This window comes from Aquarana catesbeiana, linkage group LG03, assembly GCF_042186555.1.
Source record: "Aquarana catesbeiana isolate 2022-GZ linkage group LG03, ASM4218655v1, whole genome shotgun sequence".
Taxonomy (NCBI): domain Eukaryota; kingdom Metazoa; phylum Chordata; class Amphibia; order Anura; family Ranidae; genus Aquarana; species Aquarana catesbeiana.
This window is the reverse complement of record NC_133326.1, coordinates 632,838,532-632,865,490: the sequence shown is the minus strand read 5'-3', so window position 1 is coordinate 632,865,490 and position 26,959 is coordinate 632,838,532. Positions and strand designations below refer to the sequence as shown.

The following is a 26,959-nucleotide window of genomic DNA, read 5'->3' as shown; positions in this document are numbered from 1 at the left end:
CATATTCAATTACAGTATTAAAGAAAAAAATATATATATACTGTATATATTCAGTGCTGTCAAAAAGTATTTGCCCCTTTCCTGTTTTTTTCCTGATATTTGTCACACTTAAATGATTCAGATCATCAAACTTTATTAATACACAAAGATAACATGCAGTTTTTACATGATGATTTAATTTATTAGGGAAAAAAGCTGTCTAAACCTGTCTGGCAGGTGAAGTTAAAGTTCACTTGCCACACCCAGGCCTTATTACTGCCAGACCCGTTAAATCAAGAAATCACTTAATTAGAAGCTGACAGAGTGAAGCACGCTAAAAGATCTCAAAAAGCAACACATCATGCCGCGATATAAAGAAAATCAAGGACAGATAAGAAGCAAAGTACCATATTTTTCACTCCATAAGACGCCCCCCCCCCAAAAAAAATGGGGGAAAATGTCTCTGCATCTTATGGAGCGAATACTGACTAGGCATCCCCCCCGCCGCGGCCATGTTACAATGCCGGGCTGGCAGCGGCGCGGCTGTCTCCTGCGAGCGCCGGGTGATCTCCCGCTGGGCCTGTCACTCACAGAAGACAGAGCAGCCTGAGCGGCTGAATGGAGTATGGCTACGGCGGCCGCTCGGGCTGCTTTGTATTCTGAGTGACAGGCAGATGCATAGGTAATGTCAGTCTGTGTGAGGAGGAGGTGGAACAGGTAAGGCTGCATTTCATGGCACTAATCAGGCTGCATTTCATGGCAAAAATCAGGCTGCATTTCATGGCAAAAATCAGGCTGCATTTCATGCCAAAAATCAGGCTGCATTTCATGGCACAGATCAGAGTGCATTTTATTGGCACAGATCAGGCTGCATTTTATTGGCACAGGTCAGGTTGCATTTTATTGGCGCAGGTCAGGCTGCATTTTATTGGCGCAGGTCAGGCTGCATTTTATTGGCACAGGTCAGGCTGCATTTTATTGCCACAGGTCAGGCTGCATTTTATTGGAACAGGTAAGGCTGCATTTAATTGGCACTGGTCAGGCTGCATTTCATGGGCACTGGTAAATATTTTAGTACACCATTTGGTTCAAAATATTTTTTTCTTGTTTTCCTCCTCTAAAACCTAGGTGTGTCTTATGATCAGGTGCGTCTTATGGAGCGAAAAATACTGTAATTGACATGTATCAGTCCGGAAAGGGTTACAAAGCCATTTCTAAGGCTTTGAGACTCCAGTGAACCACAGCGAGAGCCATTAACCACAAATAGGGAAAACTTGGAACAGTGGTGAACCTTCGCAGGAGTAGCTGGCCTACCAAAATTACTCCAAGAGCACAAGGAACAACTCATCCAGGAGGTCATAAAAGAACCCAAAACAATATCTAAAGACCTGCAGGCCTCACTTGCCTCAGTTAAGGTCAGTGTTCAGGATTCAACAATAAGAAAGAGACTGGGCAAAAATGGCATCCATGGGAGAGTTCCAAGGCAAAAGCCACAAAGGCTCGTCTCACATTTGCCAAAAAAAAACTTGATTATTCTCAGGACTTTTTGGCAAATATCTGTGGACTGATGAGACAAAAGTTGAACTTTTTGGAAGGTGTGCATCTGTTACATCTGGCGTAGAACTAACCCAGCATTTCAAAAAATGAACATCATAACAACAGTCAAACATAGTGGTGGTAGTGTAATGGTCTGGGGCTGCTTTGCAGCTTCAGGACCTGGACAACTTGCCATAATTGATGGAACCATGAATTCTGAGCTCTACTAGGAAATCCTGAAGGAGAATGTCCTGCCATCAGTTCCTGACCTCAAGCTCAAGAGCACTTGGGTTATGCAGCAGGACAATGATCCGAAACACACCAGAAAATCCACCTCTGAATGGCTCAAAAAAACAAAATTAAGGTTTTGGAGTGGCCCAGTCAAAGTCTGGACTTAAATAAAATTGAGATGCTGTGGCATGACCTTAAACAAGCCATTCATGCTTGAAAACCCTCCAATGTGGCTGAATAAAAACAATTCTACAAAGAAGAGTGGGCCAAAATTCCTCCACAGCGATGTGAAAGACTTATTGCCAGTTATCACAAAAGCAACTGATTGCAGTTGTTGCTGCCAAGAGTGACACAGGGCCAGACAGCTTTTCCCCTTTATAACAAAATCACCATCCAAAAACTGCATTTTGTATTTACTTGGGTTAACCCACCCCTTAAAGCATCCCTGCTCCTGTACAGGTGTAGTGTGATTAACAAGGTAATACCTTAAAGAAATGGCCAGCACTCCTTACACTATATAATACGTTGTAATAGCAGAGCTGTTAGTAGTGTATATAATCACAAATCTATGTGGAAGGAACACTGCCTTGTCAATGCCTCTCTGTACAGTGTGGTCTCTAGCTCTCTAACAAAGCGACCATCCTGGGACCAGGGCTCTATCCTCCTACACAATACAACATTTTATAGAAATACAGGAAAAAAAGTGAAGTAGTACTTTAAATTCATAAGCAAGTTGGGGCCATCCTAAATGATAAGACCAATGCATACAATGATCCATGAACAGCAATACTTTTACCTCTCCAACCATCATCTCATAGACCAGAACACCAAAACCCCACCAGTCCACTGCTCGTGTGTAGGAGGCATCCGTCAGGACCTCAGGAGCCAAGAACTCTGGGGTACCACAGAATGTGGAGGTGCGAACAGATGGCCCCATACCTAATGGAAACACACATAAGATAAGGAAGGCAACTTACGCAGAAATAAGGTAGAATGACAAATTATAGCACCTAAGATTTTTAGTAGCAATGACTATATGGAGAGGTTTTGTGGGTAACAAAGCCAACAAGTGGGGTGTAAAATATTTTAGAATGTAATGCAGAATCCATTATACAGCAATTTCTAAACTTTAAGGAAAAAGTGTCACTTTGCCATTCAGGGCACAGTGACAGCGTCTGTAAAAAGCCTGATCCATTGATACTCACCTCTCCAGCACTCCTCCGCCTCTTCTTTCTCTGTCTTAACAGATGCTGGGTATAGGGGAGCATATGCCCCCCCCCCCCCCCCCCATGTGACAGTAACAGCCAATCGTCAAACCATCTCTAGGACATCAGATTAAAGCGGCATTGCAGAGCCAAGGGAAGATAACCTGTTCTGTCATGCTGGTCCTTGGGATAGATGTGAGAGGTGGATCGTGAAGACAAGCAGGCCAGGACAGGTAGCTATGCCTCACTGCCACTTCCCTGTGCCATTCTGAATACATGGAAGAGAAGGAAAGCACTTCTGATGGATGAAGTAGTGGTGGAACCTAGGCAGTGTGGATATAAATCAATGTTTTTTTTTTTTTTTTAATCTGATTTTTTTTTATTTAAATCAGATTTTTTTTATTTAAATCAAATTTTTTGATTTTTATCAAATTTATTTTAATAAAATGTTTTTGGAGTAAAAATCTATCTAAATATATTTTTCTATTTAAGATACATTAATAATTTAGTTTATTCAGCATGAAATGGAGCTTAGTTATGTAGCATGAGGCTGTATATATTGCAATATTTACATTTTTGGTAAACGTATTCAATGAATCCAAGCTCTGCAAGCTGAAAAGACATGCACTGCATTGATGCATTCACACAATTTCACAGTAACCATGAGATCAACCAAAGTTCAGGAATATTCCTTTATCCCATTGTTTTGCAAATCTATGTACACTACAAACTGTATGATTGAATTGGTTCCGAAATCGCTGTTTTACTAGCCTGACAGCTTATTATTCCAAATAGGAAACCTTTATTTTGTTTGCAATTATTAAAGATTCTAGCTACCAGCAAAAATGAGTCCTTACATTTAAAGAGTACCTGTCATTTCAGATCCATCATGGCAGCGCCTGTTAGCGGGCATCCACTCACCTGCTGCCGCCACGTCCCTCACCTTGTTGTGTCACTGCCGCATCACCAGCCTTCCCATTAAAGTGAATGGGACTATCGGTGAGTCAACAGCGGGTCAGAGGAGGAGCCGCTGCACGACAGAGATGACAGTTGCTCTTTAAAAATTTTGATTTAGATTGAGTTGATTTAAATCAAGCCTTTTTTTACTAGTGATTTAAATCAAATCTACCCTGAACATGGGTATATACAATATCTCACAAAAGTGAGTACATCCCTCACATTTTTGTAAATATTTTATTATATCTTTTCATGTGACAACACTGAAGAAATGATACTTTGCTACAATGTAAAGTAGTGAGTGTATAGCTTGTATAACAGTGGAAATTTGCTGTCCCCTCAAAATAACTCAACACACAGTGACACAGCAACAAAAGTGAGTACACCCCTAAGTGAAAATGCCTAAATTGGGCCCAAAGTGTCAATATTTTGTGTGGCCACCATTATTTTCCAGCACTGCCTTAACCCTCTTGGGCATGGAGTTCACCAGAGCTTCACAGGTTGCCTCCGGAGTCCTCTTCTACTCCTCCATGATGACATCATGGAGCTGGTGGATGTTAGAGACCTTGTGCTCCTCCACCTTCCATTTGAGGATGCCCCACAGATGTTCAATAGGGTTAAGGTCTGGAGACATGTTTGTCCAGTCCATCACTTTCACCCTCAGCTTCCTTAGCAAGGCAGTGGTCTTCTTTGAGGTGTGTTTGGGGTCGTTATCATGTTGGAATACTGCCCTGCGGCCCAGTCTCCAAAGGGAGGGGATCATGCTCTGCTTCAGTATGTCACAGTACATGTTGGTATTCATGGTTCCCTCAATGAACTGTAGCTCCACAGTGCTGGCAGCACTCATGCAGCCCCAAACCATGACACTCCCACCACCATGCTAGAGTGTAGGCAAGACATCACTTGTCTTTGTACTCCTCACCTGGTTGCCGCCATACACGCTTGACATCTGAACCAAATAAGTTTATCTTGGTCTCATCAGACCACAGGACATGGTTCCAGTAATCCATGTCCTTAGTCTGCTTGTCTTTAGTAAAATGTTTGCGGGCTTTCTTGTGCATCATCTTTAGAAGAGGCTTCTTTCTGGGACGACAGCCATGCAGACCAATTGGTCTGCATGGCTGACCAATTGGTTTAGACATTAATGGCTGTGTGTTTAGCTATTTTGAGGGGACAGCAAATTTACATTGTTATACAAGCTGTACACCCACTACTTTACATCGTAGCAAAGTGTCATTTCTTCAGTGTTGTCACATGAAAAGATATAATAAGGCAGCCCTACTTGCATACTCGCCAGTGCATTTTGCCAGTGGAAATTGGCTGTTGGTGAGCATGGGGCTGCCAGAAGCATCCTTCTTCTGCATAGAAACCAATGAGCTTCTAACCCCAGCTTGTTCAATTAAGCTTTGGTAATAAAACCTGGAATTGGTTTCTATGCAGAAGTGAGCCTGATTTTGCACTTTCCAGCTTTAGTAAATAAACCCCATTGTGTACTTAAAAGTGGGGTATGCCTGTATACATAATGTGGGCTAAACTGGTCAGGATGTAAAGCTAATCAGACTCAGCTTAGACTAAATGAAAATGGCACCCCGCCACACACAGCAGACTGCAAATCTGAAATAGTATTGGCTTCAGGTTGGTTTTCCACCCATAGAGGAACCCCGTCTAGTGCATTTCACCCATGTGGGGTTTAATGCCTCCATGATCATGCCCCACATGGGTAAAATGTATTAGACGGGTTATTATGGGTGAAAAACCAAGCTGAAGCCAATGCTCATAATTTTTTTTTTACTATTCCAGCTTTGCAGTCTGCTGATTCTGTGTGCGGCTGGGCGCCATTTCCTTTCTGGTATATACAGTATATAGTAACATTGGTCCAAGCTAGACTAATCTAACTATGTATAAAATATCCATACCTGGAATTCTTCTACTCTGTGCAGGTCAGTCAAGTTCCTCCACCCCAAACTCGCTCATCCATGTCTTTATGGACCTTGCTTTGTGCACTGGTCCAAATCATCCCCATAGACACACTCCTAAACCATGTGAACATCCTTCCCGAAGAGTTGAAGCTGTTATATATGCAAAGGGTGGGCCAACTCAATAATGAATAGAGAGAGCAGCTGGTGATGTCCTCACCCCCTTCCCTTACCTGCTCATGTCCTTCCTCTCACCCCATACCCCCAATCCCCCCCCCCTTTTTTTTCCCCCCTGCCTGCCCAGCTCGATGGACTAGGGCCCACGAGGGCTGTGTGTGAACTCCCCCACCCCACAGAGGAGTGTATTATTACTGTTTAGAACTGGTTCATTTGGTCCTCCTTCTTCTTTTATTTTATTTTTTGCTCACCTTCTGGGTTTTCCCAGTCTGAGCTCCACTGTTATTACATGTGCTTGTGACTGTGTAAACTACATGTAACCCTTTTTCTTATTGTATTACCGTGAAAATTCAATAAACTGGTTATGCAAAAAAATATATATAGTGCATATGTGGCAAGTGGACAGAATAATGAAAATGAGCAAAATGCTGCAAACCTTTAGCAATCAATCAGATATTAGATTAGAAGAGTCAGTGAATGATGATTTCTAGTTACTACACATTGCCCATTGTCATTGCTTGTCTTGTGTTATTTTACAGAAGCCTATATATAAGAGACATACATAAAGTGTACAGACAGACTGAGCACTGACCTTCTTTACAGAGCCCGTAATCCGCTAATTTCACATATCCTTCTGAGTCCAGCAGCAGATTATCCAGTTTTAAATCCCTGAAAGGAATCAAAGAACAATCCAATCTCTATAATGTAACTACCATTACTAAATCCCAACACTCTGAATGGCAGCATTGTTCACCCACCTACTGCAGGCCATTCGGTACAATTCTGTAGCTGCACAGACCTACACAAAGACTGATCGCTGATCACAGCGCATGAATGGTATGATTTATCACTGGACAGGTGATTTAAGGTTTTTGCCAGTCAAAATAATTCTGTTTAGCCGGTTTTGTGATTCACACTGCCCTGCTGCACTCATAGCCAGTGGCTGACAACACTTTTCATAACTGCAGGTTATGCACTTTTCATAATTGTCACCTGCTTGCATATGATGAGCAGAGATGAGCTTATTTTTGGCCAAACCAAGTTCAGGTCCAAACCTGGAGGTCCGCTGTCGTTCCAGGGCCAGTGAGCTGTGGACAGGGGATTCCCTGCCCCGCAGCTAACTTATGCAAAGGAACGGGAATGCTCATGACATTATTGATCTTATATGGCCCCCACTCGCAGCACATTGATCAGCCCAAAAATGAAATTCTGGTTTGGACCCGAATCTGGTTCAGACAAACACAAGCTTATCTCTTGCTCATCAAATGCAAGCAGGTAACACAGCATGATGCAGACTTGCAGTTATTAAAAGTGTTGTCATCCACTAGCATACTCAAGCTCATCCCCAACCATGAGCATCAGTGCACATTTGAGGTCCTCCCCTTTGTGCCTTGAATTAATGTAAACTGCCTAAACAACTCTCATTTATCCTCAAATGCCTGGCAATGTTCACTCATGGCACTCTGCAATGTAAGGGAGCCTGGCTTCCACACAGTGCCTGTCCTACCATTGCCAGCCTGATTTCTGCTGGGATTATTGGAAGAAAATATTAAAGTATAACTAAACCCAAGAACAAAAATGTAACATATTGCAACTAACCAATCCTTAGATGTGGTGGCTGCATTCATTTTCATTTTCAAGTTGAAAAAATTTTCAACAAGTACAGAAAATACCTGTTGATCTTACTATAAATGCAGGGTCCTTGTCATTACATGTGAGCTGCACTGGAAGTATAAAACAATCTTATCTTTCCTCTGTAAACTACTGATCCCCCCACCCACCATGTGATGTAGAGAGGCAGACATATTTGAAGTCCAGCCTGTGTGAGAACCGGGGCTCCCTCCATACGTACAGTGGAGAAGTAAACATAGCCACTCTAGAAAAAGAAGTGTGTTATTTGCATGATTATCAGGTGAAAATAAAAAGGGAAAAAAGCCTGACAGCAGTAAAAGCAGTCAGTTAAGCTGTGGGTTTTAATGCCCCCCATAAACATAAATGGAAATGCATCCTCTCAGGGCTGTACCCATGCAAAACAATTGCAAATAGAGGTATAACACATTCAGCAGACAGTACCACAACCATACATAACCATTCAAGTGAATAGGTCCATGCAGCAACCCCCTGCAACAACGAACAATGCACGTGGTTGGGGTGGGTCAGCATTTTGAGAGTTAAAGCAGGTGGTGGTTGCTTTTCAGAGGGGCAGAAGTGCAACCACACATATGAATGCATCCTTTAAGATACAATTCATGAAGTGTTATGCAGGCGATGGCTTAAAATGATTACAAAGATGGGCTAAAGGGTATTCAATTTTTCCTATAGTTCCACTTTAACTGATGCTGGATGTAGATGCAAAGGCTTTTGATTCTGTATAAAACAACCTTAGTAGCTCTATAGATGCCAGTATATGATTGGTAGTGGTGGCTCATCCAGAGCTGTGGGTGGTCTGACCTTAAAAAATGGATAACCAATTGACTTTTTTACCAACAATTAAAATTATCTTGGACTTTTCATCTGGTTTTGGTCTGGTGCTTCTCTCTGTATTTCTATGGTTTGAGCAATAAAAACTTGACAGCGTTCACACCCTACACTATCTAAATCTAAAAAGAAACTTTGGATTAAACATACGTTGGGTCATGTTGACAATTTGGATACTATGATCCTCATAAAGAACCATTATATCTTCATGGTCAACCCACAACATGCAATCTGGCTGGTAGGTGGTGCTGGCAAACCCCAGAAGCTTCAGGAAGAGGAGGGAATAGGGAATGCAAGCAAATAGGGGGTTCACTTTATAACTGCAACTCCTGCTCCTGATTTTTTTTATAGTGAGAGACAGCAAGATGAGTTTAGTTTCTTGTAAACCTCCTCCTGCCTCTAAGACCCCAAACCCAGAACACATGCTACAGGTTATTTATGGGAATGATATCTTAGATGAACATTTTAGGATGCACTGTACATAGAAATGTCATAGGCTCACCTGTAGACAATGTCCTTGCTATGCAAGAACTGAAGACCCAGGAGTACACAGGCAGCATAGAACCTGAGAGAGGAAAGATTACAAATTAAAATGGCAGATAAAGGAACTCTGCACTTGCAAGTTGCATACTGGGATACAGAGAACTAAATATCCCCAAATACATGCATCAAGGCTTATTCAATAATTGCTCATGCACACGACCATAAAAAACGCTGTGTATAGATGTATACAGTATAAAGTTTTATACGCATCTGTATTTAAGTTTATGGGCCCATTCAGACAGCTACATAATATTTTGCTGCATTTGGGAGCAGAAAAAAACGAAAAAAAACCCAGTTGAATCCAGAGCTGTATTTTAGGCCAAATTTTGCTGTTAACCCATGTAAACGTCTGTGCAATAATTTAGATTCTTACAGCATAATTGAACTCTGCCACTCCTCGACATGTAGATATAAAAAAGCATATAATCAGTGGCGTCTGTGCTGCTGATTACACACTACTTATGTTTACACATCAGCCCCAAATAAGTAATTAACATAGTGCCAAAGCATGAATGGAATGACCTCGGCCAGGCATGAATTAATTAATAAATGACTGTAGGTTGGTCATTCTGCGCACGCATTGCATGAATGACTCAGATTGTTGATTTTGGCCCAAAACAGCGGCAGTGTCAAATTGGGTACATTAATGCCCCGTACACACGGTCGGATTTTACGATGGAAAATGTCCGATCGGAGCGTGTTGTCGGAAATTCCGACCGTGTGTGGGCTCCATCGGACATTTTCCATCGGATTTTCCGACACACAAAGTTGGACAGCAGGAGATAAAATTTTCCGACAACAAAATCCGTTGTCGGAAATTCCGATCGTGTGTACACAAATCCGACGCACAAAGTGCCACGCATGCTCAGAATAAATAAAGAGATGAAAGCTATTGGCCACTGCCCCGTTTATAGTCCCGACATACGTGTTTTACGTCACCGCGTTCAGAACGATCGGATTTTCCGACAACTTTGTGTGACCGTGTGTATGCAAGTTTATGCAAGTATGCAAGTTTGAGCCAACATCTGTCGGAAAAAATCCTAGGATTTTGTTGTCGGAATGTCCGATCAATGTCCGACCGTGTGTACGGGGCATTACACTGTGCACATGTAAACATTGCAAAAACATCATATGCTTACAGTGTATGGTGTATGGCAGCAAGTTCCTGCAAAAATACATGCACCCATCTGCATAAGCCCCTAAACAAAAAACAGCAGCCATAGCAGCCCATCAGAATTCCCCTGACTTTAATAAAGTCTGATTGGTCGCTATAGATTCCCTACTTTTCGATTTTTAAATTTTTTTCACATTTTCTTTCCAAGGCTTTATTGAACAGGTTACATTAGTGTATGCCTCAGATACATCAATATGTGTACTCACGTGGCACGTGGCTGGCTGAAAACCTCTGTGTGGATGTGGGTCATCAGGTCCCCTCCAGCCATGTAGTCCATGACAAAGCAGACGTGCTCCGTAGTCTGAAAACAGCCGAGGAGGCTAAGCAGGAATGGATGGGAGGCGCCACTCACTGCCACAAACACACGCTTCTCACACAGGAGGCTGTAGAAATCAAAGGGTAAAATAAGTCACTGGGATTCATTTATTAAAGGCAAAGAGGCTGATCACTCACGAAGGAAATTTTAACTTTGCAAGGGAAGTTTCCCTTAGCTTAGTGAATATGGTAGAAATTCATTTTGCAAAGAATACCCAATCACGTGCAAGGAAAAAGACTGTAATTTTGCTTATACATTATTGGACGGTGGAAGTCAGCAGAGCTTCACCTTTTTCACTTAAAGTAGTAGTAAAGCCCGCTTGGTGATTTTTACCTACAGGTAAGCCTATAATACTGATTAAAATTCGTATAACCACAAAGTGGTACTGTGAATACGGAAATTTGGTATATAATGCCACGTCCCGATAAACTGGGTTTTTAGAAAATAGGTTTGTGAATGATGGACTTTATAGGCATAACACAGGTATAGATTAAAAATAAATTTATTACAAAAATTGTCCTGTTTATATTTTTGTAATAACTTTATTTTTAATCTATACCTGTGTTATGCCTATAAAGTCCATCATCCACAAACCTATTTTCTAATAAGCTTAAAATAAGGCTTACCTATAGGTAAAATGAATATCTCCTAAACTTGCACAGTTTAGGAGTTATTCATCCTGGGTGCAGCCGCTGACGTCATCCAGCGCATGCGCTCTGAAGGTCTGGCATACCATACCATATAGCACCTGCAAAGCCTCTTGCTGGAACCGAAGGCTCCCATGCACATGCGCGGGAGAGACGTCATTGCGGCTCCAGCCACTCACAGCACTGGAGCCCACGAACTTGGAAGAAAGACAGGGGAAAATGTCAGCCCTCTTAGCGGTAACAGTGCGACACTGGAGGGCTTCATTCTACGGTAAGTATTTCATAATGTGCTAATATGTGATAGTAGCACATTATGCCATTGTCTTACAGGTGTTTTTTTTTTTTTTTATTCTGCAGCCGTTTACTACCACCATAGATGATTGCAAGTTTCTATTACAGAAACACAGCTTGCAAAAAAGAAATTCAAACGGGGAGAGAGTCAGTGTTGATGGGGGAAACCCTCCCACGGTGCTATTGTGTTCTGCTGGTGGGGAGCCTTCCCTGCCAGCAGAACACAATGATTACTGCTGGTGGCTATGGCTGCTGGCAGTAATCACATGCAAAATATCTGACAGTCTGGTTGTATTGAAGTCAATCGATGGATCAACTTCAGTACAACCAGACTGTCCATAGATGGATGGAATTTCGGCCGGCCCCTGCTGAACTGGCTGAGATTCAATCCCTCTATGGCTGGCTTAAGCAGAGTGAAAATTCCCTGGCGAAGTGAACAGCCTATGGGGGAGATTTACTGAAACTGGTGCACACAGAATATGGTGCAGCTGTGCATAGTAAACAATCAGCTTCTAACGTCAGCTTATTTAACCACTTGCCGACCAGCCACCATCGTTATACTGCGGTAGGTGGGCATGTTCCCGCAAATCGCTGTAGGTGTATGTCGGCTCCTTTAAGGAGCCATAGCAGGCTCGGCGGGGGACCCGATGCGTGTGGCCAGCGGCCGCAATGTCCACCGGCCACCCGCGATTGCGAGAACGAGAGCCAGAATGAGGATCTGTCAATGTAAACAGACAGATCCTGTTCTGACAGGGGAGTTAGGGAGAGATCTGCTGTTCCTAGTGATTAGCCCAGCCCCCATACAGTTAGAAACACTCCCAGGGAACACACTTAAACCCTTCCCTGCCAGTGTGATTTATACAGTAATCAGTGGCTATTTTTAGCTCTGATCGTTGTATAAATGTCAATGGTCCCAAAAAAGTGTCAAAAGTGTCCATTCTGTCCACCACAGTAAAAAAAAAATAATAAAAATGCCATAAATATATCCCCTATTTTGTAGACACTATAACTTTTGCACAAACCAATCAATATATGCTTATTGCGATTTTCTTACTAAAAATATGTAGAAGAATACATATCGGCCTAAACTGATGAAGAAATTTTTTTTTTTTTTTTGGGGGGGGATATTTATTATAGCAAAAAGTAGAAAATATTGTTATTTTTTTTCAAAATTGTTGCTTTTTTTTGTTTATAGCGCAAAAAAACCCCAAAAAAACAAAAACGCAGAGGTGATCAAATACCACCAAAAAAAAAAAGCTCTATTTGTGGGAAAAAAAATGACGTCAATTTTGTTTGGGTGCAACGTCGCACGACCGCGCAATTTTCAGTTAAAGCGACGCAGTGCCGTATCGCAAAAAATTGCCTGTCATTAGGGGGAAAATATTCCGGTCTGCAAGTGGTTACTTAAGCGTTAACAATAAAACCTAGAAGCTGATTGGCCACCATGCACAGCTGCACCAGATTCTGTGTGTGCAGTTTTAGTAAATCCCTTCCTATGTGTCTTTAGTAAATCAACTGCATTATATCAAAACAGAAGAGCTCCAAATCCTCATACAGACGGGTGCTGGCTCTCATATTGCATGCAGGAGACATTTGTTTTGGCATCTGTATGTGCCACAAGGTGTGTGCAGGCAGCTTATGAAAGTGGATACAGATGGGGTGAATGCACAGACACACAAATTTGATACCTGTGCATGGCCTGAATGCAGACAATGTAGATTTGGGGCTACGCACTGGCTGCTGCATGGCTGTCAAATTTTCACATGTAGCTGGGTGTGTTGCTGCATCTGCATTCACTTCCATAGGTTGCTTTCACACAACAAGAGGCAGACGCAGATGCCAAAACAAATGCCTTCTGCACACAGTACAGGTGCCAGTACCCCCCTGAATGAAACCAATCAGAGCATTGCTGTCATTTTCTAGCCTGCACTGGAACAATGACAGCTGGAATCTGATTGTTAGGGGTGATAACTCCCTGTTTTACCTTTCTGTCCAAAGTCAGAAAAGTCTCGGCCTGGATGCTCACCTCTCCACTTCATCTCTGGCGATAATGTCTCCTTTTTTCAAAGCTTTAACAGCAAATAATTCCCCAGTTGCTTTATATTCCGAGAGTAGAACCTGATTAGGAGACATAAACATTGGTAAAAAAAAATTACAGGATCTGTGGCAACTACTTTATAACACTTACTAAGACCAAAACAAGACTGTGAACTGTTTGGGTTATTTATGATTTTGTACACTACATGTAAACCAATGTGATGTGGATTGATGTAAGTGAAGAGGTACGATACAGGAGATATATTGCTACTGCACTAAGATTACTTGATTTTACTAAATTTGGTGAACAAAGAGGCACAATGCAAAATGCTTTGTCACAGTTAAAGGGGTAATGCCAAGTAAAAGGGGATTTTTTTTTATTTGCACAAAGACATTTTTATTTTAATAGGTTCAAACATTTTATGCAAACATTAATGCCAAAAGGAACATTCTGTTTAAATCCATTCCATGTACTGTACATCAAAACAAAAAGCTGTGCAAAGTCTTATGCCCCGTACACCCGGTCAGATTTTCCAACGGAAAATGTGTGATAGGACCTTGTTGTCGGAAATTCCGACCGTGTGTGGGCTCCATCACACATTTTCCATCGGATTTTCCGACACACAAAGTTTGAGAGCAGGCTATAAAATTTTCCGACAACAAAATCCGTTGTCGGAAATTCCGATTGTGTGTACACAAATCCAAAGCACAAAGTGCCACGCATGCTCAGAATAAATGAAGAGATTAAAGCTATTGGCTACTGGCCCGTTTATAGTCCCGACGTATGTGTTTTACGTCACCGCGTTCAGAATGATCAGATTTTCCGATAACTTTGTGTGACCGTGTGTATGCAAGACAAGTTTGAGCCAACATCCGACGGAAAAAATCCTAGGATTTTGTTGTCGGAATGTCCGATCAATGTCCGACCGTGTGCACGGGGCATTACAGTTTGCTTTCTTAATATAGTTGGAAATAACGGAATCGCACTAAAGGGGACTAGTAACTATGCATATGGTCACCAGTCTGCAATGTAAATCAATATGTAAAAAACAATATGTGAATAAACACAATGTGATAAATTAGAACACAATTAAAAAAGAATAAAATAAATTGGCAACTAATAGCCCATCAAAAGTGCATTACTGATTTGCAACAGTGAGAACAAAAGTTCATATGTATATAGTTCATGTGTATCACCCAGGTGAAAACATCAAAATAATATGGAATTCCTGCAGTATAAGATATACGTGCTTGATCCACCACCATGAATAAAGACTGGCCGCTTACCAGAATTTCATGACCCCCCAATACAGAGGGTCAAAAGAAGCTTGTTTATGCATAGTGATCCGGATCACAACCAATGGATCAGAAGCCTTGGGATGGACATCAAAGACCTTGGTACCGTGATGGAAATGATCACGCTGGCAGATAATGGGGCATCGGCCCACAGCAGGATAGATATGGCATGAAAAATAGAAAGGCTCCAATAGTGTAAAATCGTTAAACTTTATTAAAATAATCAAAAGTATTGCACTCACATGTTGGTATTCGATAATAAGCGCCTAGAAACAGTCTGGAGCACCGGCCGGAGGCTCATAGACAACCCGTCCTACTGGTAACACAGCAGCGATGGGAGGTGACGCGAACACGTCGCTCCGCCCTACACGGCTTTTCGTAATAAAGTTACGTCGTCCATATTATTTTTATGTTTTTACCTGGGTGATACACATGAACTATGTACATATGAGCTTTTGTTCTCACTGTTGCAAATCAGTAATGCACTTTTGATGGACTACTAGTTGCCAATTTATTTTATTCTTTTTTAATTGTGTTCTAATTTATCACATTGTGTTTATTCACATATTGTTTTTTACATATTGATTTACATTGCGGACTGGTGACCATATGCATAGATACTAGTCCCTTTAGCGCGATTCCGTTATTTCCAATTTTGATCTCTACTGTGTTTGTGTTACATAGAGGAATTGCAGCTTCACATTCCACATTGTTATATTTCACCTATGCGCAGTTTTTTCCCCCTTTTTTCTTTCTTAATAAAGTAACCACTTCCTGAGAAGAACAGTCTGTCCTCTGCCAGCGTGGACCCTTGCTCTCTGGGTGGAAGCAGTGGTCTCTCTGCAGAAGTCCAACGTGTCCCCTGCTAAGTCAGACCTATAGCTTTGCAATCAGCAAAGCTCATACTCTCTGATGATGGCAGATCTCTGTAGAGGGATCGCTGCGTCCTCACAGAGAGAAAGATCTGCTTCTCTACTGCAAAACTTTCAGTGGAATGAAGCAAATTTTCCAGTTCAGATGGAGTAAGAAAGGGTGAGGGAGAAATTTACATTCACTTCCTGTTCTGGAGACACAACAGGAAGAGATAGGAAATTCCATCTTTGGGTTCAAGCTTGGCTTCAGTTGAACTTGGAAGATAGTTGCCATTGCTGGGTCATGAGCTGTGCGGATCAGATTCACCACCCCACAGCTGACGTACACAAAAGGACAGGGGTGCTTGTGACATCATTGGCTTAATATTGGCACATGACCATATTAGATAGACTATGTCAATGTGATTGACCTAATATGGCCTTGTGATCATTTTAGGTTGATGATGTCATAAGCATCACTGCCCCTTAGTATATGTACAGTTGTGGAGCGTGGAATCTGCAGATCATTGGCAATGACAGCTAACTTTGGACCAAACCAAAGCTCATCCCTGTTAGTAACCAGAGACAGAGAGAGAGTCTACCAAACAGGGACACCAAACAGCAATATCTAATCCTTCCCTATGCTACCCAAAACAAGAAAAACTGTTTCTGACTGGTCTTCCTCTTTAGCAAAGTCTGACAGTTTCTTGCAAAATAAAATCAGTTTTTGACTGGCAGTCTCTTAAATTGTGTGCAGCCTACTGAGTCAGACCTATAGTTCTGCAATCAGCAAAACTAATGCTCCCCATTGAGTGTAGAGCTCTGACTCAGTGGACCTCTGCAATGAGGCCACTGCTTCCCCACAGACAGTAAGGGTCCCATTCTGCAGTTCCTGGCAGAGGACAACCTTTTCTGCAGAGGCTGCTTTTTCAAGAAAGCAAACTGTTTTGACCCGTACACACGGTCGGATTTTCTGATGGAAAATGTGTGATAGGACCTTGCTGTCGGAAATTCCGACCGTGTGTAGGCTCCATCACACATTTTCCATCGGAATTTCCGACACACAAAGTTTGAGAGCTTGCTATAAAATTTTCCGACAACAAAATCCGTTGTCGGAAATTCCAATCGTGTGTACACAAATCTGACGGACAAAGTGCCATGCATGCTCAGAATAAATAAAGAGATGAAAGCTATTGACTACTGCCCCGTTTATAGTCCCAACGTACGTGTTTTACGCCACCACGTTCAGAACGATTGGATTTTCCGACAACTTTGTGTGACCGTGTGTATGCAAGACAAGTTTGAGCCAACATGCGTCGGAAAAAATCCATGGATTTTGTTGTCTGAATGTCCGATCAATGTCCGACCGTGTGTACAGGGCATACGACTTTGCACACCTTTTGTTTTGCTACACCTGGAATGGATTTAGCTGATTTAGGTTGGAAGTTTTATATGGATTTAAAGTAACAATATACTGTAGATTTTGTTAATAAAACTATCACAAACTGAATTATTGATAAAAAAGCATCCCATCAAAAAAAAGAAAAAAGCATGGCTTTAAGTTCTGTCTCCAAACCATTCAGACATCATTTATACTTGTTTTAACCCAACCTATTTCTTGATCTGAAATTTGGAACTGTTCTGTTAAAAGTTGCCAGAACTGGGCTTAGGGAAATACAGAAGTAGATTATTTAATATATTGGGGTTAGCACTGTTTACAGAGGAGCCCACTGAAAACAGGTGTTTCAGCTTTGTTGAAATCATCTGACAATTTCTTATATCTCACAGGGTCTCTATTGGTGAAATCTCTGTGTGGAGTTACCAGGTCTGCACACCTACTGTGACCATTAGGAGGGGCTCCCACTCTCTCTACTTGATTTTTAATTCACTCTATATTATTGAGAATGTAAGAGGAGGAACTGGAACACCAAAGTTTGTTAGGACCACCCAAAACCCCCAGGTTACATAGGTACAGTTAAATAGTAGGTGAGGTTGAAAGAAGTCCATCAAGTCCAACCTGTGTGTGTGATTATATGTTAGTATTACATTGTATATACCTGTATGTTGCAGTCGTTCAGGTGCTTATCTAATAGTTTTTTGAAACTATCAATGCTCCCCGCTGAAAGCACCACCTCTGGAAGTGAATTCCACATAGTTGCCGCTCTTACAGTAAAGAACCCTCTACACAGTCTAAGGTTAAACCTCTTTTCGTATAAACTTAATGAGTGGCCACGTGTTTTATTAAACTCTCTTCCGCGGAAAAGTTTTATCCCTCTTTTGTTGGGTCACCAGTATGGTATTTGTAAATTAAAATCATATCCCCTATTAAGCGTCTCTTCTCCAGAGAGAATAAGTTCAGTGCTCGCAACCTTTCTTCATAACTAATATCCTTCAGACCCTTTATTAGCTTTGTTGCCCTTCTCTGTACTCGCTCCATTTCCAGTACATCCTTCCTGAGGACTGTTGCCCAGAACTGGACAGCATACTCCAGGTGAGGCCGGACCAGAGTCTTGTAGAGTGGGAGAATTATCGTTTTATCTCTTGAGTTAATCCCCTTTTTGATGCATGCCAATATCCTTTTCTATCCTTGATTCCCCCAGAGGTTCTCCCCCCAGTGAGTAGATGCATTATTTTACATTTTTCCACAATAAACCTCATTCGCCATGTAGTTGCCCACCCCATTAATTTGTTTAGATCTTCTTGCAAGGTTTCCACATCCTGCGGAGAAGTTATTACCCTGGTTAGCTTAGTATCGCCCGCAAATACAGAGATTGAACTGTTTACCCCATCCTCCAGGTTGTTTATGAACAAATTAAATAGTATTGGTCCCAGCACAGAACCCTGGGGGAGTCCACTACCCACCCCTGACCATTCCGAGTACTCCCCATTTATCACCACCCTCTGAACTCATCCCTGTAGCCAGTTTTCAATCCATGTACTCACCCTATGGTCCATGCCAAGGGACCTTATTTTGTACAGTAAACGTTTAGACCCCTTTCACACTGACAAAACAGATTACAGCGCACACATACAAAACTGACATTTATCCTGCAAGGCTAGTTAAAAACACCTGAGCATATTCAAAAATACGGGGGTTTGGTCACACTATATGATCATATAGTGCTAAGCCCACTTACTGCCCTTTCACACTGAGGCGCTTTTCAGGCACTTTCACGCTAAAAAAAGTGCCTGAAAAGCTCACGAAAACCTATTTCCATTAAAATCAATAAATGCTTTCATGGGCAGTGCACTGGCAGGGCAGTGAAAAAACGCCCCTCTCCATTGAAATGAATGGAAAGCTCTTCAAAAGCGCCAGAAAAGCTCTTCAAAAGCACCTGAAAAGCTCTCCAAAAGCGCTCAGTGTTTTACTGGCAGTTTAGAAGCGCCTCACTGTGAAAGGGGCCTTATGGGGAACTGTGTCAAATGCTTTTGCAAAATCCAGATACACCAGGTCTACAGGCCTTCCTTTATCTAAATGGCAGCTCACCTCCTCATAGAATGTTAATAGATTGGTTTGGCAAGAACGATTCTTCATGAATCTATAGTGATTACTGCTAATGATACCGTATTCATTACTAAAATCTTGCATATAGTCCCTTATCATCCCCTCCAAGAGTTTACATACTATTGATGTTAGGCTAACTGGTCTGTAATTCCCAGGGATGTATTTTGGCCCTTTTTTAAATATTGGAGCTACATTGGATTTTATCCAATCCGCTGGTACCATTCCAGTCAGTAGACAGTCAGAAAAAATTAGGAACACTGTTCTGGCAATTACTCGACTGAGTTCCCTAAGCCATCTGGTCCCGGTGACTTATTAATGTTAAGTTTTCCAAGTCTATTTCTAATTCTGTCCTCTGTTAGCCAGGAGGGTGCTTCCTGTGCTGTGTCGTGAGGATAAACACTACAGTTTTGGTTACTGAAGGCCCCCAATTCCCTCGTGAAGACTGAGGAGAAGAATAAATTCAATACCTTCGCCATCTCCCTATCCTTTGTAACCAGATGTCCTTCCTCATTCTTTATGGGGCAAATATGGCCTGTCCTCCCTTTTTTACTGTTTATATATTTAAAAGAATTCTTGGGATTTTTTTGCTCTCCTCCGCTATGTGTCTTTCGTGTTCTATCTTAGCTGCCCTAATTGCACCCTTACATTTCTTGTTGCATTCTTTGTAAAGTCTGAATGCTGATGATGATCCCTCAGCCTTTTATTTTTTGAAGGCCTTCTCCTTTGCTTTTATATGCATTTTTACATTGGAGTTAAGCCATCCAGGACTTTTGTTCGCTCTTTTAAATTAATTTCCCAATGGGATGCACTGGCTAATGCCCTTATTTAATATGCTCTTAAAGCAAACCAATCTCTCCTCCGTGTTCTTTGTTCTTAAGATTTTATCCCAATTTATATCTTCTAGCAAGGTTCGTAGTTTAGGGAAGTTTGCTCTTTTGAAATTCAATGTCTTTGTATTCCCCTTATGTTTCCTATTTGTGTGATTTATACTAAAACTAATTGACCTGTGATCGCTTTTTCCTAAATTGCCCCTTATTTCCACATCCGTGATCAGGTCTGTATTGTTGGACAGGAACAGTCTGGGGAGAGCTCACTCTTGTAGTATTTAGGATAGGTAAGAAGCCATGGACTGACACAGCCCACATTTTGGCCTCATGCACACTGCTAGTAGCAATAAGTAGAAAGCTGTAGTTTTGCAGCATTTTTGCAGTAGTGTTTTTTAGCGTTTGCGTAATTGAAAATCACTGGATCCTTTTGGAACCTTAGAAAATACATAACTTCTGGGGCAGTCAGAAGACTCCAGTAACAGAAATAAGGGGTTCTTCTAGGTTCCCAACCGGGTGTTGTCTCTCAGGTTCATATTTGAGTTATAAAACTATCGTCCGTCACTCACCTTTCCAAAATGTCCTCTTCCCAGGACAGCTAACAGCCTGAAGTCTTCTAATGACAGGTGAGAGACACTCTGTGTTCTATAAAAACATAAATTTGTTAATGAATATATGAATAAAACAATATGAATAAACCCAACCTACTTAATTTTATCTAAATCAGAGGTCTCAAAACTATGGCCCACAGCAAGTTTTTATCTAGCCTTCTCATGTAAGATGTACTCTGATAGGGACTCTCATGTAAGGGGGACTCCATGATGTGGGGGGGGGGGGTGATGTTAAGGGGTGAAATGTATTCCTTAGTTTAGAAAACTATTTTTTTTTTTGGCCCACGAATATTTGTAAAAACTAGAGCCTCATACTGAAAATCATGGAGATCCCTGATCTAAACAACTAAACAATAGCTGTTTCATGGTTACTGACATTCAGTCAACGCCTTACCTGTATTACCTAGTCATAGAACCTGTGTGAGCTCTATATGTATGTATGATATAAATCCATCCAAATTATACCTGTCCAATGCCAATTTTTATGAGTTTATTCAAAAAAGATGAAGCAAGTTGAAATGTGTTTCTAGCAGGAGACTTCAGCAAAGGATTTCTCAGGATCAGAACAGCAATCACAGGTATGGGTGGCAGAAGAAGTAAGTATATGATTTCTTTTTTACAGGTACATCCTATAGGCATGTTTAAGACAGAATGGCTTTGAACATACATGTATGGCAGCGTAGTGGCTTAGTGGTTAGTACTTCTACCTTGCAGCACTAGGGTCCTTGGTTTAAATCCTAACCAGGACACTATCTGCATGGAATTCCCTCTGTGCTTTTCCCGTTCTCAAAAGACATGCTGGTTAATGTATAACTAAAAATAATTTTTATTAAAAATTTGGTATAGAGGGTATAGAGTGAAGAGGGTTTATAACACTCATCAGGGTTTTTATTGCTGTCTATGCCCCCATCAGGGAGATTTACCCTATCTATTTCTCCTGTTTGCCATTATCTCTAAAAGTGAAAGAAAATCATAAGTTGGGTTGTCCCTAGAACAAGAATAGCAGGAAAAGCTTCCAATGGGGACACTAGTTCTGGTGACAACCAGGGATTCTCTCACTTTGTAGGGATTTCTTCTCACTTCCTATTTTTGCAATGAAACAGGAAGTTAAGGGAAATCTTCCCAATGGAACATAGATGGCAAAAAAAAAACATCTTAAACCTCCCTTACTCTATCCAAAATTACAAAAAAAACAAACGTTTTGCCTTTAGTTCTACTTTAATTGGCCCCAGTATGTGAGGTAGTGATATAGAGACCTTAATCTCTATACTTGAGGGCAAGGACTGATGTGAATATACAATATGTAACACTGTTGGGTTGATTTACTAAAACGGGATAGTGCAAAATTTGGTGCAGCTCTGCATAGAAACCAATCAGCTTCCAGGTTTTTTTTTGTCAAAGCTTAAGTGAAGAAGCTGAAGTTTGAAGCTGATTGGCTACCATCCAGAGCTGCACCAGATTTTGCACTCTCCAGTTTGAGTAAATCAACCCCACTGATTAAATTGATGAAACTAAATAAATATGTGTGAGATAGGGACCATAAACTTTAAGCTCCTCGAAGGCAGGGGCTGACGTGAAGGTACAATATGTAAAACTCTGTGTAAATTGTTGGCGCAATAAATTTACCTGTAATAAATATTTCGCTTTTTGCCTGGAGGTCCACTTTAATGCATGCTTCCTCTTCTCTTTTAACCTTTTGAACTCTATGAAGGCTTGACTGAGGGGTTTGAGATTTTAAAAACATTTTTGTATTACTAACAATAAGATATAAGCATCACAATTTGAGGTCAATTCCCAAAAGTGTAATGCCTGCTGTATTTTAATCCAGAAATGCCTGAAGCAGGGCCTGAAAAGGGGGACAGGGGAATCAAGGAGATATAGGGTTAACTTTTAAGATCAGGAGATATGATGTTATTTACCAGGATTGGATAATTTGTAGATAGTAGGAGGGTCTACAGGAAGCGTACAGGGAGGTATGGAAAATCTTCAAGCAGTTGGAAGCAATGGACGAGGAAGAAGTTTTCCACCCTCCCATTGTGCACTTGGATTGGTTCTCTTGGTGGCCATAGTGGCCTGGCGGTTGGGGTCTTGGGAGGCGTTCAAAATTTACAGTGATAGCTCATATTAGGGATCCATCTAGGTATGGTGCCCTCTGTTGAATCCCAGATAATGGTGGGTTAACTGGGAAGTGAGAACATCGAGGTATCTGCGGAGAGTTGGGATTGTCCCTGAGCCAGTGTGATGGACCTCTAAGTAGCATGCAGACACAAACCTGGTGTTGGTTATTGTGTGCCTCCAAAGAGCGGCAACCTTCATGTTATTGTTATTTCATGTCATATGTTGGTTGTTTTGTTAATTAATGTCCGCTATGGCCACATTTTTCTCCAAAGTGGTGTTGGTCTGATCATTTTGTAGAGGGGGTAAGATTGGTGTACATAGCGGTCCTTTTAGTGAGTGGCAGATGATATCTGTGGTACCCCAGCCATGTGTGTTATTTGCTGATTTTTATGACCCAAATGACTACAGAGATGGCTAGACCCTTGAGAACTGTTGTTTTGTCCTTTGGAGGGGCTGCCTACTCTACGCTGGCCACTTTATTTTGCATGTAGCAGTTTATTTACCAAGCCGGTGACCAACACAGCCAATGATAATTCCCCTTCCACTGAAGTGGCTGCAAGAATCTGAAATCTGATTTTCTATATTAAATAAGCTCTTTGGCTGATGTTTCATATGGCTAACTTTTTGTGAATAAGAATACAGCAAAAGTTTGAATTTACAAAGATTTACATATACAGAGATTAAAGGAATGAGTTCTACAAATCACATTTATGGTACAAGAACAATGCAGCAATTTGGGCCATAATATATGGAATCTGCTAGCTCAGCAGTAATGCAAAATCCAGTAATAGCATGAATAATACAGTAGAGGAAAATTTCTAGATGGCATTGGGTATATAAAGTGTGATAATAAATTAAGGTGGCATAGGAAGAGCAGTGGAATGATCCTTCCATCAGTATAAAGTGATCTAATGTATTACTTTGAGAGTATCCAAATAGACATTTATTGCTGAGCATCTGCACCAAGGGAACCATACTTTTATCTTTTGATCAGCTGATCAGAGGAATGGACCAGGTAAACATCCTCTGGAAGGCTTCTGCTGTACAAGCAAAAAGATTGGTGGTACCCAAGGGATGCCTAATCCTTGAGACTACCAAGCTCCATTTTTCAGTGCTAAGGAAAGACACTGCATATTGAACAATAAAGGGGAACAAGGACTTCATGAACCAGGGCCAACAATGTGTATGTCATCATTTGAGACAGGCAAGAATCTGTAGACAAACAGGAACCGCAGTCTTTTCAAAGTTTATCTAAAAGTCAAAACATTTTTATTTTTCACTTTGAATAGAGGAGGAAATGGTAAAAAAAATGTACTTTTGCCATCTGTGTCCCACTGGGGAAATCTGCGTAAAAGTCCCCCTAATTGTATACTTCCCGTCTATTTCTGTTATGGACAAAACTCGACATTTTGGATTCCCGCTCACTTTCAGACCTCTTGATATTTGTCACCAGGAAAAAAAAAGAGATAAGGCTCAGGTTCACACTGCTGTGATACGATTTTGATCCGACTTTCAGTGCGATTATGTAGTACTACTTGGATGCAACTTTGATAAGGTTTGTATATTCTATGTGGCCAAAATCGCACCGGAACTGCACCAAAGATATACAGGAACCATAGGTGTGAACAGCCTTTTGCATTAGGGTTGTGCACCCCAAAGCTCTAACACACATGTAGCCTCAGCTGGGAAGTGCTCTGTGCTGAATGGCTTCCCGTTCATTCACAAACTGAAGCATAGTGAACACAGTTTACTATACTTCAGTTATAAATGAACACAGTGAGTGATTGGCACCGATCACTCACTGTGTTCATTCAGAAAAAAGAAGGGGCCTATAAATTACACACTTCCCCTGCTCTCCATCCTGAAACATCCCCTCTTAGTGCCTGCAGCAGCATCCGGCAGGAGAGGGGAGGAGGGAAGCCAGCAGCTCTGTGCGGGGGGGTAGGCCCTGGGCAGCAGGGGGAATATGCACCGCACGGGGTGATTAGGGTGTGCCCAGGCACACCCAGCACTCCCTGTGCGCAACCTTTGACAGGAACCTTTTTCAAAATCGCTCCATGCTGAGTCGCAATGATGTCAATGGACACCATTGAAAACAATGTGATTTCCATTGTCATGTGACACTGTGCGACTCAAGTTGGATCTGAAATCGCACTAGTGAGAACCAAGCCTGAATCTTTATAGCAGGGACAAATAAAGCTAAACTATTTTTAAAGAGTTCAAACTCCTCACCACTATCCAAAACTAAAAAATAAAAAAAAGAGTTTTAGTATTGAATACACTTTAATCTTTCAGATATACAAAATAAACCCCATTGTGTACCTAAAAGTGGGGTATGCCTGTACTGAAAGGGATCAGCTTAGGGCCTCATGCACACTGCATGTTTGTTCTGCTGCTCCCGGAGGCATGTGGAGTGTTTTTTTCTGCCTCATCTGCATGTTGGCCTATGGGGGTTATTTACTAAAGGCAAATCAACTTTGCACTGCAGGTGCACTTGGAAAAGCAGTCGCTGTAGATCCGAGGGGGACATGCAAGCAAAATAAAAAAACTGCATTTTTGCTTGTACATGATTGGATGAAAAAATCAGCAGAGCTTCCCCTCATTTCAGATCTTCCCCTCAGATCTAAAGCGACTGCACTTCCAAGTGCACTTGTATTGCAAAGTGGATTTGCCTTTAGTAAATCAACCTCTATGTGTCCATGCACATAGCCGTTTAGAGGAGTTTAGAGGCAGGGGTGTTTAGAGGCAGGACCCCCCCCCCCCCCGCCCCCTAAACAGCCAGTGCATCCAGGAGTACCAGAGTTTTTGCAGAAAAAACATTTGACGCGCCTAAAAACCTATAAGCACAAGGTGCATTTAGCACTTCAGCATGAATTAATTTAAGTGGTTAGAATAAATTTTTATTCTGGCCAATGAAATGAATTAACACACAAGCGCTTGACACGCCTAAACGCACCCATATACCTTACACCAGTTTGCAAACATTTTTTCTGCCAAAACTCAGCTGCCAGGAGGAAAGGAGTCTAGGAGAGTTAGCAAAACGTCCAGTGCACATGAGGCCTAAATGGTAAGTATACCTTGTGTCCTACCTAGCACTCCTGACCTTTTTCTTTTCCTTGTTTTTTTATTTTCTTTTAATAAAAATGAGTGCAATAATAACAATAATAATAATAATAATGAATAATAATTAAAATGCATAAATATTAAAACATTATCAATATCCTACATAAATGTTCCTTATCATTTTTTGTGTAACCAGTTAATATAGCATTACGATATCTTTTACATAACATTACTTTATCTTTACATTATCTTATGTTCTTGTCCATGCCATGGAACATTTTTATTTTATTTTATTGCTCATATATTCATTTATATATTCCTGGTATTAGTTGTAAGTGCTTTTTGTATGTTTTCCTTGCATTGTAAAATGTCATAATTCTTAAATTAAAAGAATGCAGAAAAAAAAAATATAAAAAAATAAATAATAATAATATTATTATTATTTGGATTTAATAACTGGAACTGTCTTCTTTAAAATACATATATATACATTGAATACACGTAATTTCTTATCTGTAAGTACATGTTAAAAGCTAATCTCCCGTCATATATAAAATGCATGTAATCTAGTTACTGTATGTATTTGTAAAAATGTGTATGTAATTAAATGTGGCTTTAATACAGTTAGTATAATTACCTGAACCTGTCTGTATATTAGCGTTCTGTAATCCCTTGCAAAACAGAACTATTTATAAAAAGAAAATCTAATAAAAAAAATAGAGAGATTAAATTGGATCAAAAGTGGAGTTGCAGTCCATAGTGATCGGTTGGGTTCCTTTTTCCCATTCTCCTAGGAAATAAACAAGGAAGCCTGAGTGGTCACCATGGACTCCACTTTTGTTCTTGCTGTCTTTTTTCCATTATTTGTATAAATAGCTCCTAGGAGACAGAGGAACTGCAGGCCCAGCCAATTAGGCTGTATTTCATTGTGCCGTCAATCTAACACAGGGAATATGCTTACAGAAGGGGAAAACACAGACATGATCTCATCGGTGTGCTACTGATCCATTACTAAACAACAACCCAAACAACAGGCTTGCAGGCAGGAAGGTGTAACTGCTGTACTCCCGTGACAGTGAAAGTGGTGTCACCATGTTGATTATGCAGTGTGGCAGGGGTATATCGCACACCTATTGGAGGGTATAAAAAACACACATACTGTATATGCCTTTGGACGCCTCACTGAAGTTCAACTTGAACAGCA

General features: G+C 41.1%; 1 protein-coding gene across 1 annotated transcript in view; it reads right to left on the bottom strand.

Moving 5' to 3' along the window:
* Positions 1-26,959, bottom strand: part of LOC141133230 (serine/threonine-protein kinase N1-like) — a 134,637-nt gene that overhangs the window by 27,946 nt on the left and 79,732 nt on the right. Inside the window, exons 14-19 of the mRNA XM_073622481.1 lie at positions 20,533-20,608; positions 13,477-13,568; positions 10,403-10,579; positions 8,982-9,044; positions 6,594-6,670; positions 2,543-2,685 (exon numbers count right to left, since the gene is read on the bottom strand). Of these exons, the coding sequence (XP_073478582.1) occupies positions 2,543-2,685; positions 6,594-6,670; positions 8,982-9,044; positions 10,403-10,579; positions 13,477-13,568; positions 20,533-20,608 (628 nt within the window). The remainder of the gene's footprint in view (positions 1-2,542; positions 2,686-6,593; positions 6,671-8,981; positions 9,045-10,402; positions 10,580-13,476; positions 13,569-20,532; positions 20,609-26,959) is intronic.